Consider the following 19,333-nt stretch of genomic DNA (forward strand, 5'->3'; position numbering starts at 1 on the left):
CGCGATTTCACGCGTTGTCGAGCGTCGAAATTAATTAAAATTCAACGCAAACACGCGTCGAGCTAATTCGCGTCGCTGACTCTGTACCGGAATCTACTTTCTCGCCTGTCTCAAAGAATCCCGTCGCTCCGTAATTCAATATACGCGACTCAGCAGCCCGTGTATACTTTCCTCTCAGCGGAGCTTTCCAACCGAGCGAAAAAACTCGTCGGCTGGCTTTTATGCACTAATCCGCGAGGCTGAAAGGAGACAAGGTGCCGCGCACGTCGAGACGTTTTGCCTCGTTGGTCTTACCGCGCACTGCTTCAATCTGGAGTAAAACTCGTAGCTGACGACTCGAGTAGTATACACAGGAGGAAGTGCTTATGCTCTTTTTTCGAGGAGCTCGAGCTTTTTCACATTTAAATTACGCTCTATACTTTCTCCCGCCAAACGCGAAGCAACCCGCGAAATCGCGGCAATATCAATCCCCTCCTCCCTCGCTGCTCCAGTTCGCGCAGGGCGAATCGACGCACTCGCACACACACACACACACAGGCGATGGGATTTGACCCAGTTCACAGCGGCGGCAGCAGACACCCCGGGGGTAACGCGATAGCGCGACGCCACCCACCTTCTCTCCCTTGGGATCTGTCTCTCCTAGCGTGTGTGTGTGTGTGTGTGTGTGTGTGTGTGTGAAATTTAAGTCGAGGTGTACGTACAGAGATGATGCTGATTGCGCGCGATTCTTTAGCCGTCGTCTGCTTCCGAGTGTTTTTTCCCAACGTGGCAAAGTGTCTCGAGGCTTTGAGAAACCGGATTACGCGCATTTTGAAGCTCCAAGAGTCGTGGAGGAATTACAGGGGCTTTTCTGAAAAAATAAGAGATTTCAAATGTCCCGCCGGGGCTTCTTGGCGGTGTATATACTGATGGCCGCGCTTTGTGCGAAATTTTCCCTTTTGTCGTCCTCGTTCATCTTGGGGGCTTCGTCCCCCCCCCCCCCCCCACGGGTAAAACGGGAAGTGAAGGATTCACCTCCGACTATAGATTCAGAAGCTGACTACTTGTTGAATACGCGCTAGGATATGCTCTGGTTTTGGAGTATCGAGTATTTTAACGTTGGATCAAAGTTAGAAGCAGAAGCGCACAAAGGAGCTTGCAAAAAGCTCCGCGGGAGGGTATAACGATTTTCCGCGCTGCCGACACTCGTTTCGACGCGGCCTATAATTGAACGAGCGGGATAATTAGCCGACGTGGATGGAAAATTCGTTTAGCGACCCGTCTCTCCATTGTATAAAATTTTTAATTATCATCGCGAAGGATAATTAATTAATCGCTCCAATTACAAACGCCGTCGGCATGAAAGGGCGGCGATTCCGCGCGCGCGAGCGCTAATGGAAAAATAACGACTGGCTTTTATCGCACAATGGCAATTAATCTCACCGCGACGAAACTTTTATAACGTACAGTGTAGCGTAAACTTTGATTCCGGTTCTGATAACGTGTATACAATGCGACGCTGTCACACGCCTGTCACGCGCAATGAGCCTCATTTCGATGTTGATTATTTTAATATCGAAAGCAACGCTCTCGCATAATTTCCCAACCTCTCGACACAGCGGATCGTCCAAATCGCTCGATTGATCGCGACGCGCGTGAAAAGCTCCGATGTGTATATACGACGCGGGTCCTTTGAATTCGCAGTCCGGCAAAATCAACTTCCGCTCTCTCTCAATGCTTCTCTCGAGCGTCGCTTTGTTTTCAGCCGAGAGAGGGAGAGGGACAGTCTATACAGTTGTGCGTTTTTGTTCGGATAATGGGGTGGATCGGATCGATAAGCGCGTATGCGCGCCTCGACTAATCGACGATAGAGCGAGAGAATTGGAATTTTAGGCGCGATTAGATTCGCGCGCTTTGATTGAAACTGCTCTCGGAATTATAGTCCCGAGGACGATGATGCTTCTATGCATTGGCAATGCGTTTATCGCTCGGGGAAAAGCGGCCTTGATATTAATATAAATGCAGGCTTTCGATGCTAATGAAGAGTGATATCGTACGTACATATAAGGGGGAAAAATTTTCGCGAGTCGTTGATTCCTCGACGGCCGTTAATTTTAATTCAAGCCGCGCGCGGCGGTCCGCATCATCGGCGAAGCGCTTATAAATGAAAATCGGTCGTTTCGAAAGATCAAACGGAATATCTTGTACGTATAACCGCGAGACACAGTCCGGCGTTAAAAATTGGCCGTTCCTCGAAGTGGAAGCCGTAATTTTTCGCCAACCGGCTTAACATACTTCGGATTTATTTAACTCGGACACACATAGGAGCATCTCCGCGACATTATACACTAAAATCCAGGCTAACGTGCGGCGTTGTGCTTCTTTTTCCAGAGCCAAATTCGATAATCTCCCCCCTCTCCCGGCAGTAATCTTCGGAAAAGCCAACAGCAGCCTCGCGAAAGAGGAAAACCAGGCAGCGACGATAAAGAAGACTGTATGGAGAAGAAAAACATGAGCGTAGCCGGTGCCTCGGTTGCGGCTGGCAAAATCGAGTTACCCGAGCATCAGCCTCCGTCGATTGAGAGCTAGGAAAATCTGTGATTGAAAAATGAAAAGCAACGAGTCCTAATCGCCGAAAAATGATCGCTATCGCCTCGAAGAAGCGAAGGAGATGAGGAGGGCCATCTGCAGCGACGGAGGCGAGTCGATAGAAGAAACGAACGTCATGAGGCGCTGCAGGACGTGAGACAGAGAGTGAAAGAGACTAACAAGATGGATTGGCTGCCAGGTCGGCTCAGGTAGCCATCGACAGCGCTGAGGAACAATCACGGACCACACGTAGGATACATATATATATATATCGAGATACACTATATATACACGTAGCAAGCAATAGGAGCGTCAGCGAGAGGAGGAGCAGACTGTACAATAAACAATAAGGGACTATAGTTGTAAAGGTACCGGAGACGACGGGGATCTTCGCAATATCAAGGGAACACACACACACACACACACACACACGACGACATATCCGACGACAAGCTGTACAAAGAGGAGCGAAGGAGGTGCAAAAGGGCAGAAGAGCTCCGCGGCGGGAAAAGACTGAGAAGTAGCGAGTTGTATTCCATTATATATAATCTTTCATCCGCCAGGGCCTCGACATATCAGAAGAGGATCTTCTATATCACGCGCTTTAACGGATTGAAAAAATACAAGTGTCTTCTACTTGCGAGTGCGTATACGTCGTGTAAATGTATTATATGATGTAGGTGTGAATATGCGCGAGTGATCTATGGTATACGTATAGATATCGAGTGCGCGTACACACGTATAAGGGCCGGCGCTTCGAGCGCGGCTCAGAAATGGGTTGCGGACAGAGCAAGATCGGTAACCTCTACCCCAAGAACAAGAAGAACAAAAACGCCGGCTCCAAGAGGAACGGATTCTCGACACGTGAGTATACATATACTTTATTACCGCGCTACCCTCGATATGCGCAACATTTCGAGCTTTACCTTACGCTCGAGAGCAACGTACGTGCGACAATTAGCGTCGCTCAACGTTCGCAGAAACGAACGAACTCTCCGAAATACGCCGCGTTTATCGTCTAATTAGCGAATCGCCGAGCCCACTCTCTCTCCCTCGACACGATAATTAAACGCCGCCACGTATGTGTGTGTGTGTGTGTGTGTAAGCTCGGTTAATCCGGTTATAGGGACGAAGCGCGGGATGACAACCGCGCGCGCGCGCGCGTCGCATTTCGATTATCTTTAATATAACAATTAGCCGCTCGCTGAAATCGCTTTCGATCATAAGTTTATATTTCAATCGCTTTTACTCCCCCGCAACGTTCGCGGAGAAGCAGCGAAAGAGAGGAAAGAAATTACGATAAAATTACCCTTTTCTAATCTCGCCGAGAACTTTGCGCTGTCCCGTCTATAGGAATAAAAAAGCTCGTAGAACTCGGCCGAGATAAGCTCGCGCGTTTCGGCGAATCAAAAGGGAGTTGCAGTAGGCGGAAAGTTGTCCTCCTCCCCCCCCCTCTCTCTCTCTCTCTCTCTCTCTCTCTCTTGCTCGGCACGCCATCCGCGCGTTCGATTCAATTTTGCAGTTTAGCGACTTTGGTGAAACTCGCTCGTAATTTTCTCCGTCCACGCGATAATTGCGAGAGAGAGAGAGAGAGAGAGAGAGAGAGAGAGAGAGAGAGCGGATCTATCTGCTATTTTTTCGAGCTTCGCGGGCAAAGCTTTGTTCTTTGAGGAACCCGGAGAAACTCGCTTTTTCCCATCGAGTTGCGTTTTTAATCAAGGAGAGAGTGTATGAGCCTGGGAATTCACGCGTGCATAGTGTCGAGCTTAAAAAGTTGAAAAATTCAAAACACGGATGAGGCCATTTTTCCTGAAGGATTCTCTGTGACGCTTGGCGCTTTTGTTCGCTAATTTTCTTAGGCGCGTACAAAATGAATGAAACATTTTCTTGGATATTTCAACGGATTTTTGGGATGAGAAAAATAAAGCGACGCTTCCGGGACTCGAAACCGAATCAACCAGAACAGGACGCGCTGTAATAATGGCCCGATTTCGGTAATGAGACATTTTGACAGAAAAAATCAATACGCCGCAGCATTATTGATGCGCTGTAAATGTCGCACATACAAACTGTGTCGAAAAAAAGGCGAGATTTTTAATCAACTCGTATATAAATCATCCTTATCGTAGGTATACGACAACACTGACACGTTTCTCGAGCAATAATCCCAAGTGTCATTCGAGTCCGAAATAAGACGTGAAAACTCACGGTCACACCTACACGCTGATAACGCAACAAGAGCCGATATAAATTTTCTTTAATGCTTCCTCAATGCAACTCTCGTGAGTCAACTGTAGATACTTACGCGAAGGAAAATCGAGTTCAATTCCGATGACGCTCGGAATCCCAAGAACGCTAATCGTCGCTTGGGCTATTTATAGACGAGACGCGTCCGACACGCGTCTGACGATTAGTTTGTTTTCGACTGATCCATGCGGAGTAAATATTTTCAACTCGGACTATCGATCTTTATCCTTTTCGAGTGAAAATCGTGAAAAAAAGTCGGCACAATCGGCGCAAAAAGCCGAAGCTCTTTGATACGGCCTTATCTTAATTGCTATCTGGGTCAAGTCGCCTCGTAATGCGACTACGGGGCTTAAATTCGCGAGATGCCGCGTTTACACAAAGACTTTCACGCGTATGTGTACATAACAACGCGAGATAAGAATCTTGGAGTTTATATACGCCCGCGTCGTAAAAATTTACGGCTCCTCTCTCAGCGCTACGTCGAATTCGGGAAATTTGACGCGCTTTTATTATCCAGCGCCTGATAAGCGGATTGCATCGCAGCTCTGTAGCCAAATATTCGAGTATACGCGTGAAAGCTGCGCTTCTAGATCTAAAATTGTGCAGCTGCGCGAGGGTCTATAATAAGAATCGACGCTCGTGTCTTCTAAATTCGCTCCGGATGATCGATCGTGCGCAATCGAAGGGAAAAATGATCGATTAGTCATCGCATACGCATATAGTGCATCTCGGCGGTATCAGCAGTTTATCGCGTCCATTCTCCGAAAGCTCGAAGGAGGATGAGAGGAAACGATCTTGGGTATCACCGATTCCGAACTGCCGATACTGTGTGCTCACTATCGCCAGTTCGGAATCCTCCCCGGCATCAATCTCGGGGAAAAGCGCTTAGTATCCAACAAACAGACGCGTGCAATTTTCGACGGATGCCGAGGCGTCTCTGAAAAATCGGGCTTTAATTGCGGCGAATCGATTAGTCGACTCCACCCACGCACTCGCGCCCCCGGTGAGGTTCTGGGAAAATTTGTTTATGCCTCAGCTGACGGCGTTTCTGTCGCACCGAGCTCCTTTTTTTTTTTAAGGAAAACCTGGCCGATACGCATCGCTATGACGAGATAAACGCGAGGCTTTCCAAATATTTTCCGAAACTTTTTCAGCCGATCGAGATTGTGTTTGCGCGCGCGAACCGTCGATTTAATCTTATCATCGGCTCGCGCGGGAGATGGGGGAAAACAAAAAACGAATAAGAGAGACAGCTGCTGAGCCTCGATTCTGCCCCCCCCCCCCCCCCCCCCGATATACGAACGTGATACACGTGTTCCGCGGATTTTTCGCCGAGAGCTTTATTCTTCGCTCTGAAATGAAAAAAAAAAAAAAAAAAAAGAAAAAAAGGAATCGAGATTTTAATAATCCGCGCAGTAAATTAAACTCGCGCCCGACTATAAGGATCGAAAGCGTTATAAAATAAACGTCAGGCTGGATTTGAAAGTTTCTCTCGGCGATTACTTATACAAGCGAGATTTTTCCCGCCTTTTCGTCTCTCGAATCGCCGGTAATAAACAAAGCGCGGAGCGAGTTGCATCCCGCGCGACGTAAACACACTCGGTCCTCAAGGCTGGAAGGGGAAGGAACGGCCGCACTGTGCATCGCGCACAAAAGATGCGAGGGGCAGCTGCGCGCGTGTGTTTGTGCGAAGTGGCGGCGACGTCGTATATATATAGTTATAGTCGAGAGGCGACGGTTAGGCTACGTGATGCTCGACCCGTAAGCCTCCCCCCGTAAAAATACACAGCCGGCGTAGTTTCGCCCCACCACTCCACGGCACACGATATTATACACACGACGCCAGCGCCGCCTCGTAATTTCACGGATAGCGCAACCGGCGAGTTCTTCAGTGAGCCACTGTCTCTCGGATCGATCGTTACACGCACGTATATAAGTAGAAGCCAAGGTGTGCATACTTCTTGGCACGGCTTGTGTTTGCGCTGCACTGTCGCAGTACTTATAAAAGAGAGAGAGAGAGAGACGATATTTGTGATTTATTTTGTTCCCGAAAAAGTGCCTTGTACCTGCGAGAGCCGCGTTGTTGCACCGCTCGCTCACGTGCGCGACTCGTATCTGATAGAGAGAGAGAGAGAGAGAGAGAGAGCTAGAGGAGAAAACGGAATCGAACGTCGAAAGTGATGCGCCGAAAGCCCTGAGAAGAAGAGAGACGGTGGAAAAACGTATAGAGAGATAGACTGTTGTGGTCGTGTAAAACTTGTGTGGAATATCTTTATTTACCGTTGTATACACGGTGGAGACCGTGGAAGCGGAAATCCTGGCTGTCAAAGGGAAGCGCACCGGCCTCGGCACCAGAATGTGGCTCAAGATACTCAGGCAGAACATATCGCACCTCGCGCGTCGAGCCAAAGGTACGTTTTGCTGCAATCAGCGCTTGTGTACATACTGGAGCATTTACCGAAAAATCGAGCACTATGCATTCAATTTAGCACTTCTCTTAGATCGTTAATCAGCGCTTATTAATTGCATATCGACGGGTCGCTATCGATGATGAGGTATTCGATATCTAATCTGAGCGCTTACATACGGCAAATATTTATTTCCGCTCATGTGACTCGTTGCATTACCAAGTAAATAAAAGCGCCAAGCGATAGCGCGTATAAGCGAGAAAAAATTATAAACAGCGAGGGGGAAAAAAAGAGGAGCGATCGATTCGTCGATAGAATCGATTTTCGAAGAATCGACCTTCACCGTACGGACGAGCTCTGTACGCGGAACCGAGTATTGTTTAAACAAAGCGAGTCCATAAAGCCGCAGCACTGTATACTCGTCCCCGACGACGACGATGCCTGGAAGTTCGCACATGACGCAGTGCAGGCTAATTTCGTCATTAGTCGCGCGCAACTTCGACTTAACGATATTAGCGCAATGCGAAGTAAGGACTAATTCGATTACGCTGTACGGGACGGGTTAACCGAAGCGCACTTGGTCCGTCGGTCGCGTCGAAAATTCGCCGATGCCTCGAGTCTCCGAGAGTTACTCTCGATATAACTCGATTCCGCGGAACTGGATTAATTAAGCCGTTTACCCTTTCTGAAATCAGCCCCGGGACGGCTCTGTATCAACACTACACCGATGCCTATCTTTTCGAAAGTCACAGCGAGACCTTTCTTCGACGCTAATTACGCGTGCCTTAATCGCCTCGATTGTTCTTAATTCGGCTAATTAAGCTCCGCTCGAATTAAGTCATTCTCGCCTAACGGCGGCGAAAGAAAGTGCGATTTAAATCGCTCCGTGTATGATTCAGCGAAGAAACTACTCAGGTTCTAGAAAAGACAATCTCAATCGCATTATCTCGATTGAGCCGTGCGGTCGCACTTATCGAAACGCCAGCGCTTCCGATAGCGAGATGAGAAAAAATAACAACAATGCAAAAATAGCCGACGCCGCGACGCAAAAAAAAAAAAAAAAAAAAACTGGCGCATTATTTTCGTGCTCGGCGACCGTGACGTCGTGTCGCGACGTAAACAACCGGCGGCGGCGCGCTGCACTCTCTGCAATCCTGAATCGTCCAAGGTGGGCTGCGCCTCTCTCGAGAGATGTAATGATCCTTCGCTTTGCTTTCTTTATTCGCCGGAAAGATTGATGGGGAGGCTGCTTTAGCTTATATATAGCACACTTGGAATTTAATCATGTAAATGCACAGCAATAACTGCCGAGCGCAAAAAGGGGGGGGGGGGCTGAAAAGAAGCATAGAAGTACAGTCTGCGAGAGCAGCTATAGGGGGAGTAAAAACAAAAGGAAGCGAAATAATACGCGCCGCTATGCGATAAAAAGAGTTGTACTCAGGTGCGCCAACGATCACATGTGCGCACGTGTTTTACTTGCGTTATTCGTTATCAGCCGAGTGGGAGCAACAAACAAGCGATAAACAGCAGCTACGAAGCTTTCTTCTAATATCCGCTCGACGCACAGACGGTGCATCGAACGAAGTTGACACGATAAGAGTGAGACAATCTATACAACGCGATGGCCTATACTCATTCTTTGATCTAACGAGGAAAACTCGAGGCGTCAGCCGCGCGCGAGAGGGACAAGCTGCGGTCTAAAAATAGCTCGCGGCTAATAGCGAGAGCCCGAAATATCGCCTGTACGGTGCAGTTTCGATAAATACCAGATAAAACCGGACACCTTCCTAAAAAATTGAGCGTAACGAGCGCGGAAGGCCGCCGTGTCAGTGTCTTTCTCTTCGTACAAGACTCGTGTGCCTCTGCGTGTCTATCTATATTCTATATGTATACACCGGTATAGGTACGGGGACACATGCACCGGCGAGAGAGTCGGAGTGAAAAGTCGCGCGCGCGCGCGCGACGTCTAAGAATAGAAACGCTCGCGACGACGTAACGCGCCTGTCGCTCGGCTCGAAGGTGTGTGTATCGCTTGGACTCGCGTAACAGTCGATCGCGCGGTGCGAAATTTAAAAAATTCGTACGTACCATGATGATCGATAATGAGGAAGTCGTAAAAAAAATATCCCTTCCACGCGGTTATAATATCGACGCTTTTAATTAGAAATCCGCCCTCTCGTCTCGTAATCCGAAAATACGCGCCGATTTTACGGCCGGCTTGCACAATAGGCCGTAAATCACTTTTCAAAAGCGTTATTCTCTCTTTCGCGATATATCGGCTCGTATATAGGTATACGCGACGCGGCGGCGATTCGATCATAAAAAGCGCGTGCGCTGTTATATGCATCACACGCCTGTGTGTATATAGTTTATCGAGGCGACGCGCGTGTCTTCTCGTTACCTCTTTTCTCGCGGCTTTCACGAGCTTTTCGGAAATAAGGTTTACGCGAGAGAGCAGCGACGATCTATTTATATAGAGAGCGAATCTCAACGCTCGAGGGATGAGAGTGTATATACGTATATAGGAGCGTCTGGATTTCTGAATGAAAAACTCCGAGGTCTTACGGCGGAATTCCGCGAGCGCGTTTGTTTTTTCAAACAATTTCGCGCGCCGTTTCCGAGAGAGGTGGCAAGGTCACGAGCGAAATCGGGTCACTCGGCGCGCGCGGATATAAAATCGCTCCTCCGAGCTTATAGCAGAGCTGAAAAAACTCTTGGATATGAGTATTGGATCGCGATTGCTGAACGATCTCGAAATTGAAGCAGCTAGTAGTATAGCCTCCTACGCGTCGCTTCTGAATCATACACGCACGCGCGGAGACGAAAAAACAATCGAGCAATAAACCGATCGCTCGCCGATCGAATTCGTCATCAGCGCCAAGTGTCCGTGCACGTAGCCACTCGCGTCAGCGGCGGCTCGAGGTCGCCGCAGTTAGAAAGTGAAGGAGGAAAAACAAAGTATATCGAGTAAACACACGCGATAAGAGGTGAATCGTAATTGTTTTTCCGCATATGTCTGCGGGGCTATCGATTGCGCGAATTCGATAAGGGGGAGAGAACACGTTTCGGGCCTTTGGCGCTAATTTATGCTTTTACCAACGAGGCATAAAAGTACTCCGTCGTTTGCGCTCTATCGCAATAACTCGCGCGACTTTCTCCCAACCGAGAAAAAAACACTTCGCCTGCAGACGGATTAATTGAAAAAAAAAAACAAAAAAAAAACCCGATCAATTACACGAATAGAGAGAAGAGAGTATGGACGGATGAAGAAAAGGAAAACCGCATGTTTACACGCTCTCGGGTACACCGCAAACCGGTAACTAGGCTGTAATCGAGGCGGCGACGAGACACGAGACGCCAGAGCTGAATCATCGCTATACTGCCGCTGCTGCTGTGCCCCGGCGCCGAGGAAAATAATACCACCCGGGCCTGAACTGGGTCGCTAAAAAAGGATCGCGCGACGAGTCAAAGGCATTCTTCGAGCGGACGCTCACCTCTCTCTTTCGGCGCTGCTGCTGCTGAACTTTTCGGTGGAAAGCGAGAATAGAGAGAGAGAGAGAGAGAGAGTGTGAGTGTTGTATCGGCTTCTAGCTAGAACGCGCGACTCTGCCGCTTTCGCAACGACAGGGAAGAATGCGATAGAAATTAGATGTGCACACGTAGAGGACAGTTTCTAAGCACGTGCCGATGACGACCCATACGTGTCTATCTGCGATTTTTCGTACGAGTGCGCGCGTTCTGAATTTCGAAGCGCCGTGTGCTGCCAGCAGCTCTTTCTTTCCTTGGAGAAACTCGTTACTGTGCTATAACAATAAAGCGTTGAACTTGCTTGTTTATGCCGTTCGTTAAAGAATTTGCTTTGATCCGAGCGCGACTAGGGCTTTTGTGATTTGTGCGCGGCTGCATAATGACACGCGCGGATGGATTATTCATCGCAGTTCGAGCGTGCATGCATCCACAAGATCCACCGGCGGTTTAGCAACACACTTGTTTACAGTCGTAAATTACGCCTCGGCTATTTAGACGGCGCCGCCGCAGCGCGGGAAAATTGGCGCGTGTTTTCCCCCCGCGCACGAAATATCGAGAGCGCTATAACGAACTTTCAATCGAGCAATAAATCTGGGCTCGCTTTCAAAATTCAAATTTTTTCGTTTCACGCTTCTTGTAGCTCCAATTAATTGTTCTTCGTGTATCCGCAGAGTATTATAGAGAACCGGTGACAGCTGAAAATTAGAAAGTCGCAGCTGGCGCAGATTCACGCCGTACAGCTGCTGCGCGAGAGTATAAAGCAAGCCATCGGTGAAATTGACGCAGCCGCGCCGGTTATGCAGTGCCGCAGGGGCTAAAATAGGCGAGGCCGTGCGGCAATTTCAGGTACGATTCCTATTTCGAGTGCGCCGACCGCGGCGCGCCACCGCCGCCGACGAGGCTCTCCTATTGCATAAATACTATACATACACGTCGACCGAGCGATAAACTTTCCGAGGACAACAATATTATAATACTTTCCACGACTGTATACAAGCACTCCGATTGAGCAATACAAGCGTAAGGTGCAGCAGTAGCACTCCTACAGCTGATGCAAATGAGCCGAGTCGCGCAATTTTCGCGGCTAAACGGCCGGAAACCGGAAGTGCCCCCTATCGGCACTGGTTAACGATAAGATGCCGCTGCCTTTGACCTCTCGGCTCTCGCGCGCGGCGCGATGTGTAGACACTCGCGTGCGCGATGCTGCTGATGCTGATGATGATGCGCCGTCGGCTTCCGCCGGAAGAAGAGCTAAAAATAGACTGCACTCCAAGCTGTACAGTGTACGCGTACGATGCTTTTGCGTGTACAACGCACAGCCTCGTTCTATGCATTATTCCAAGCCTGCTGATTATTCGGTTCGGGTATAATTAATTACACGCGCGCTTTATCGCAACATTCGCCGGAGCAATAATTTCCACGGAGATTCGTCTCGGTGCTTAATCAGTGCAGCGCCGGAATAAACGCGCTCTCTCTCTCTCTCTCTCTCTCTCTGCGCGCGCGAATTACTTATTTCTCATTTCGGAGTAATGGCGCGAGGAAAAATCGGGACCGATAAGAGAACGACTGGGCTTCGCTAACGGAGAATATACGAGTGTACAAAGTATACACGGGGAGAATTGGGTCGCAACGTCATAGCAGAGCGGAGTAACGTGACTCCGGCCCCGCGACTAAACGGCTCTCGTCAATTTACGCGGGCTTATTAAAATTTAGCTATACTTTCGTGAAGATGGCTCAACGTTGCGGAGTAGCGAAACTACATTCGATGGGAACTCTCTCGACGACGTGATCGAAATTTAATCAACTCGCGATTTGATTAAATGGACATTACAGGGCTTCCATTTTCGTCCATTATCCCCATATACATCGCCACGGGTGGCCGGTTTCTCTCTCGAATAATACAGCGCGAGAGCTACATCCCTCTCACATTGTCGGGGGTGTTACCCGGAAGAGAGTAAGAGCAAGGAGAAGATTTTCGGGGGCCGAATAATATACTGTACTATATGGTATATCGGATAAGAGCTCTGGCTTTTTATGCAAACGCGCGATATCCGGGGGAATTAATGCCCTATCCAGCTACTGTTATCGAACGAAAGCATACGTGGTATATATATATATAATACCGTCTTGTTCAACTAGACGCCGGTAATCCCAACTCCATAATCCCGATACCCAATTACGAGTACTGGCAAAGCCTTAGCTCGTAAAAGATAACGACGCCAGAGCGAGAGACAGAGTCGAACGAGACGGAGAGAGAGAGAGAGAGAGAGAGAGAGAGCCGTAGATATATAGCTCATAACGCTCTGCACACCTATATATACGGGGGCGACCTCGCGCAAGTCGGCTACTGACACCGCCAGAAGTGGCCGGAATTAATCTGCCCGAGATTCGCGCTCGGATAATCGGAGATGTTTACTCCTCGCCGTCCGCCTGCACCGTATATGTATACATACACCACTGCGCACTGCGCGCGCGCGATGATGATGAAGCTAATTGACAATTTTGATCGAGTTATTTTCGCGCGCGAGGCTTACGCTGCAATTTCGTCCAAATTGCGACGTCGTTGCGATCCTGTCGCTTCTCCTTTTCTCTCTATCGACGATAACGCTCGGCAATAACAAGCCCGTTGTAGAGGGCGAGTCACCTGTTTGCCACATGGTGTATTATACGCGGAGAAGAAGAAATTACAATAACGTCTTTGAGGCGACCTCGCGCGCGCAGCCTCTTAAAGCAGTGCTAGAGAGAGATAGAGAGAGAGAGAGAGAGACAAGCAGCGACTTCCGTTTATAGCCGACGACGTCGATTAAGGTTAATCGTATTTACCGGCGAGTCTCTCTCGAGCAGCCCTTAACCGAGGAAATTCAGCCGACGTGCAGTTTGTTTAGTGTGTTTGCGTCAAACTCGTAGCAACCAGTGCTACCAGCAGCGGCTCTATACGCCTCGTAAATATTTTACCGCTGCGAATTGCAGCTGAAACAGTATATACGTCGAGCGTCGGATCGAATCCGCGCACGCGATAGACAGACTCTCTCAAAATCGCGCTTTTCTCTCTGTCTGAACGAAAAAGAAAAGAAAAGAGAAGAAGACTCGCTGAATTCGTGAATAAGAAAAGAGGGTCTTATCAGCGAATTCGTGATCGGAAATATTCAAGTTGAGAGAGAGAGAGAGAGATGCTTTTCGGCCGATTGCGCTCGAGCGGGGGATAAGAATCGGAGGTAATTTCGCGACACGTGCGGATTTGCATACCTCTTTCGGGCTGATCCCCCATCATTTTTTTTGTTTTTTTTGTTCGCGAACGGTGGTAAGCAGACTCGATCCGCTGGCTCTGCAAAACACGCACCAATTCAACCAGTATATAGCATAACAAGGTGTACCGATTTTTGCGACGCAGATGATATCGGCCCAAGGTCGCCGCAGTACACATACGCGGCGTTCGTTTCCGCCTCGATGCAAATCGAGCAATAGCTCTCAGCGCACACAAGGGAGATCGAGTCTCTCCTACGACGTTGGCGTTGTACAACAAAAAAAAAAACGAAGAAAAGTATACACGCTCGGATTTCTCTCTCTCTCGGCGAGTGTGCGACGGACGGAATGTTTTTTTTTCCTCTCTCTCTCTCTCTCTCTGCTTTGTCGAAAGTTCGAGAGCGGACACGAGTCTCCGCGCGGCAGCTCCTTCTTTTTCGGGGCTGATGTGTTTGTCGAGAGCGGAACAAGCCAAACACTCGACGACGAGCGTGCAATTAGGCGGGGGCCGATGAAATCTTGATGAAAACAACGGGGGTGTGGTGCGATTTCATTAAAACGTAACCGCTTAACGCGAAGATGAAGGCTAAATTAGCATATTAAGCCGAGAGGCGTTTCATTAAACTTTCATTACTCCTCGATGCTCGAGCGAGTATGAGCTTCTTCTCGAAAACACATCTCGTCTCTTATCCGCCGCGTTAACTCGCTATTATTGCGAGCGCGTACACTTCGCTGCCTATCTCGTCCCTCATTTTTCGATTCGCAAACGCGCATCACGAGTCGCTTTGTCGTCAGTCTGGAGGCCGTCGTTGCGTCGCGTCTTTTACGGCTCGCCGAATAATAAAGCTTTACTGCGTGTATTTTTGTGCGGACGCAAGTGTTGTCGTCGAGCGCTTTTCGAATTATAAAATATCGCGCTATCTTATCGGCCGAGTTTTGCGTTATGCTCTACTGCGTTAATATAAGTACTCGCCGCGAGAGAAAGAGAGAAACAAGAAACAGTCCAGCGCGACGTTTCCTGCTATAGCTTATGTGCATTATTAGCCTAATGGACAGTGATTGCGGTGTGGGAGAGGAGGAAGAGATCGGGCTATTCTCGGCGCGAGCCGATAGGGTTAATCGCGCAGGCTTCGAGATTGCGACGTTGCGCAGAGACGTCTGCTTTTAGCGAATTTTGAAGAACGTAATTATTGATTGACATTTTTTCTCTTTTTGTTGCAGGTGAGTAATATACGCTGTTCCGGTCAACCTGTACACGAAAATCCGAGCGTCACGTGAGTCACTCGCCCCGTGGTATAAAAAATTAATTCTCAGACAACGAAGGAGCTAAAAATGTACCCTCGCGCACGATCGGAGCCTCCAATAAATAAACCAACGCGTTCGATCCGCTCTTATTCCGCGTGACGTAGATGCCGACGGCGCAGGCGCTCTTTTGTCTCCCCCGACATCCCCAACTATTGGATAATAGCGACCCTAGGAACATCAGGTCTACGACGCGGCTGCAGACACGTGGCTTCGCGCGTCTGTGTGTGTGTGCGTGCATAGAGCTGACCCTTCATAGGCGGACGCGGATTGACGGATTGTTTTGCCTGTAAGGGCGTTGATCGGCTTCTCTCTTGAGAGAGAGCTAGAGGAGGACGATTGAAGGATTGCCATCGGAGGCGTAATGAATTTGGGATCTCGGCCCCGAGTTGATGGCTCGTCGTTTTTCGACCTCCCGCGCGTTCGCGCAGATCAAATTTATTCAGAGAGCGCTTTATCGCGATCTCGATTATATCGATGCTCGCGCGAAACAATGTATACGACATCCGCTGTTTGATAGAGGCGATAAATTGTACGCCCGACGCGAGCCCTGTGTATGATGATAATTCGTGCGGAGAGAGATTTTGAAAACGGGCGCCAACAGCTGCTTTCCTTATATTAGATAACTCAGCGTGTGTATTATTTTCGCGCTGCGAAATTTTTCGATCTAAATATATACAATACACGCGCGATATCTAGTTCCACAGGCGTCTGCGTGTAAGACAATACGGCTTGCGACACGAGTCACCCGAGTATAAACACTTTGCGTTTATAGAAACTCCGCTCGTGTGATAATTTTATTTTCCCATTACACACACCGACCGCCCACGAAAATCAAGTTCAAGGAGCGCTCGTGTGCGAGAGAAAAAAGCCGATAAGCCTAGACAAAGAGCAAGTTCGCGACGAAAGGTCTCTTTCTATCTTTCGACGGCACAAAAGAGCCAGCGGTGGCCAGACGCTGTGCAAGTCGAGAGATAGAGAGAAAATAGAAAAAAGTGTGAGGGAGAGAGAGAGAGAGAGAACAGGCACCTAAACATCGAGCGTTGACGCAAAACGTTCCGGAGATGCGTGGGTGGAGTCGGTTATACATCCCGGGCATATAGACACGCTCTGCGCAATGTGTATCGAGGCGGCGTGTGGATCCGATGGCGTATACATGCACACGAGGATAATGCGCTCTTGAGTCAATTATCGGTTTTCGAGTTGGCCGCAGCATCATACATATTAATTTTTCCTTACAATATGTAGGGACAATGAAAAGCTCCGAATAATCGAAATCAAGCTCGCGTAAAACTTTCAGTCGGAACGATGAAGCTTTAATCAGCCATCGTTGCTCCCGAGCGCCTCGTAAAAGCGGAAAAAACGTCCCAGCTCTCGCATTAAACTTTCAGCGCGCGAAAAGCTCTCGACACGTTCGTATCGATATAGCCGCATCGACTGTGACCGCACGACTTGCTCTTCACCCTTTTTTTCGTTACGATTAACTCCCTCGTATACAATCAACGGGAAGGCTCTCTTTTTTTTGCGCGCGCGCGAGGCATGAAAAATTCAAATTTCCCGCGTGGATGAAAGCTTTACGAGCTTGCGATGAGTTATGCATGCGAGGCTGCGCTGAATTTCCGGGGGGTTTTCGAGTCTCTCTCGATTATTTATCCGGGAGCTCGTTCTTGATTATTCACACGCGCACACGGCTCCTTGATCGAGTTAGAGAGTTACGCGATGCTGTGTGCACGCTTTAAAGCCTCGAAATTAAGATTATTAACGGGGCGACCCTTCTGCTCCATTTTGTCTCTCCTCGAGCGTGCAAACGATAAGAGTATGTGTACGCGTGCGGGGGATTCTCCCGCTTAATGAGATGTCTCTCTCAGACGAGTGGATCCTATAATATATGTATATAGCTGCGATGTGATGAACACCTGCGATGAGCCGTACGTATATACGTATAGCGTTTGATTAATTAGAGTCGAGGATTTTCGCCGCTGTCGAGTGTATACACGTTGGCTCGTACGTGAGTGTATACCGAAAGTTCTGATTCGACTGGAGTATATAACTTCGACCTACGATGTGTGTGCACACACTCGACGATGCTTTATATGCAAACTTGCTGGAGAGAAATCGCAGTGAGCGAGAAACGAAAAAGGTTATATAGTATACGAGGCCCTGAATTTTCATAAAGACCCTTATACTCTGGCGTACTCTCGCAAGCTCTATATACCCTCCCGCATATATTTCGTTACATTGCTATACCGTGTCCCGTATATATTGCCTCTTTGAACACGAGCGTAAAAGTCTCGTCTAGTTTATGTGGTGCGGAATCAGTGTTTAATTAAGCTCCGTGTTTGTTTCGTCTGCACGCGTGTGTACAAAGCTCGCGCGCAGCTTTTAAAGCGTATTCGGCGCGTAGGAAACGAAACATTGTTGCGATTCTCGGAAGCTCTCGCCCGCTGCAGCTTTGATCATGGCTGATGGATCGGGCTCTCTCTTTAAAGCATAACAAAGAAGCCTAATTATCCCCGATTTTTTCCATCCTAACTTTTCGCGCGCGTTGATTAACGAATTCGAGCTCGCGTCGATCGAGTTACGCCCGCGCGCGTGTAATTGGCAATTACGCTAAATCATTTCGCGTCCACTATGCATGATATAGTTGCGTCGTGCATACTTTTGACGAGAGTTTGCCGCCCAATTGAAATTTAATCACGGTCTTTTCAATCCTGTAGCGCATTTGAAAGACACGTGTAACGAAGCGTATAGGCTGCAGCAGCGAACAACGACGCAATTTCATACGCGCAAAGTTCCGTCTGTGTACCTATACGCATAATCGACGATCGACGACGGGGTTATTGGGATGAAAAATAACTATAGGCGCGTGTGATATCGTTCCCGAGGGATTTATCAATGACTGCGAGAGCGATCAATGGCTTTGACCGATGATTAATTGGACGTGTATTTACGATCACAAAGACACTGAGAGTAGAGAGCGAAAGCCGCTTTGGAAATCAATTTTATTGGATTATCGACTATGCCCTACTCCCTCTCGAAAATAGCCGGCTATATTAATATAAAATTTCCGACCGATACACTATCGCATACACAACAGACGCGAGCGTGCAACGTCTCTGTATTGTCGTCCTCCTTCGAAATCAGCGAAACAACTCGCCACAGAGAGAAGAAAAGCTCGACCCGATAAATCTGCAGCGGTGGCAATATCCGTCGGCCGCATGTACCGCGATTAAATTCCAGCAGTAGAAGCGCGCTTCCGGATATAATAATCGTCGCGAGTTTTTGGCCGCAGTTCCGGATCGATAGTAGCTGCCTACGCTAGCGTCGGCAAACAAACGCTCTTTACGGCCTCTCCTTAAACGGCCCTAATTGCACTCGCGCAGCGATTTTTTATAGGCTCTCTACTCTCGTGAGACTTTTCGTAAATTGCTCGGCTACTCTCGGCTATATAGCAGGCGGAAGAGTATGGTGGAGAGCGATTTAGCCGACGTGTATACGGGGCCGTAATGACACGCGGTTCGTGCCTGAAAGCTTTCGAGCTTGCGGAGAGAGCCCCGCCGAATTTTCGTGCTCGGCGCGGATGTGTGCCTTGGGATTTAGAGTGTAGTGGTTTCTTACCTAAGAAGGCTATATTGTACAGGACCAGTACGCGTTTGTGTATGTGCGCTTCGACTCTTTATGGTAATGCTCCACGGTCGAGTATTCCAGCACCTTATCTTACGTAAAAATACGAGACGTTTGTGTAAACACACACTGCGGAGAATTTCGCATAACAAAACCCGTCGGTTAGATCGCACTCGAAGGCGCTAGTTTGTCTCACAACCGACAGTCATCCGTTACCTGATGCTGCACCGAAACGCGCATAGCGTCCGTCTGTCGGTTGCCGCTGAATTTATCGACACTTGTTCCGCTCGGCTGACTAACGCCGCGTATATACATCGCGTACCGGATCCATCCGTTATACCGCGCGCGGGATCACGTCTGTAATTGCAAAACAAACGAGAAGAGGATTAATACAGCGTATAGGCGTAGGCATT

At 48.7% G+C, this 19,333-nt stretch overlaps 1 protein-coding gene across 2 annotated transcripts in view; it reads left to right on the forward strand.

Moving 5' to 3' along the window:
• The window catches only part of LOC100678997 (transcription factor mef2A), a 31,706-nt gene that overhangs the window by 971 nt on the left and 11,402 nt on the right, over nt 1-19,333 (forward strand). The window contains exon 2 of one of the 2 annotated variants that reach the window (XM_031922717.2): nt 2,371-3,432. In XM_031922717.2, the coding sequence (XP_031778577.1) occupies nt 3,342-3,432 (91 nt within the window). In that variant the 5' untranslated portion in view covers nt 2,371-3,341. Of the gene's footprint in view, nt 1-2,370; nt 3,433-6,497; nt 7,227-19,333 lie in introns of those variants that run through there. The other variant, XM_003423992.5, reaches the window with a different exon arrangement.

The sequence above is a fragment of the Nasonia vitripennis genome, chromosome 2 (genome assembly GCF_009193385.2).
Source record: "Nasonia vitripennis strain AsymCx chromosome 2, Nvit_psr_1.1, whole genome shotgun sequence".
Taxonomy (NCBI): domain Eukaryota; kingdom Metazoa; phylum Arthropoda; class Insecta; order Hymenoptera; family Pteromalidae; genus Nasonia; species Nasonia vitripennis.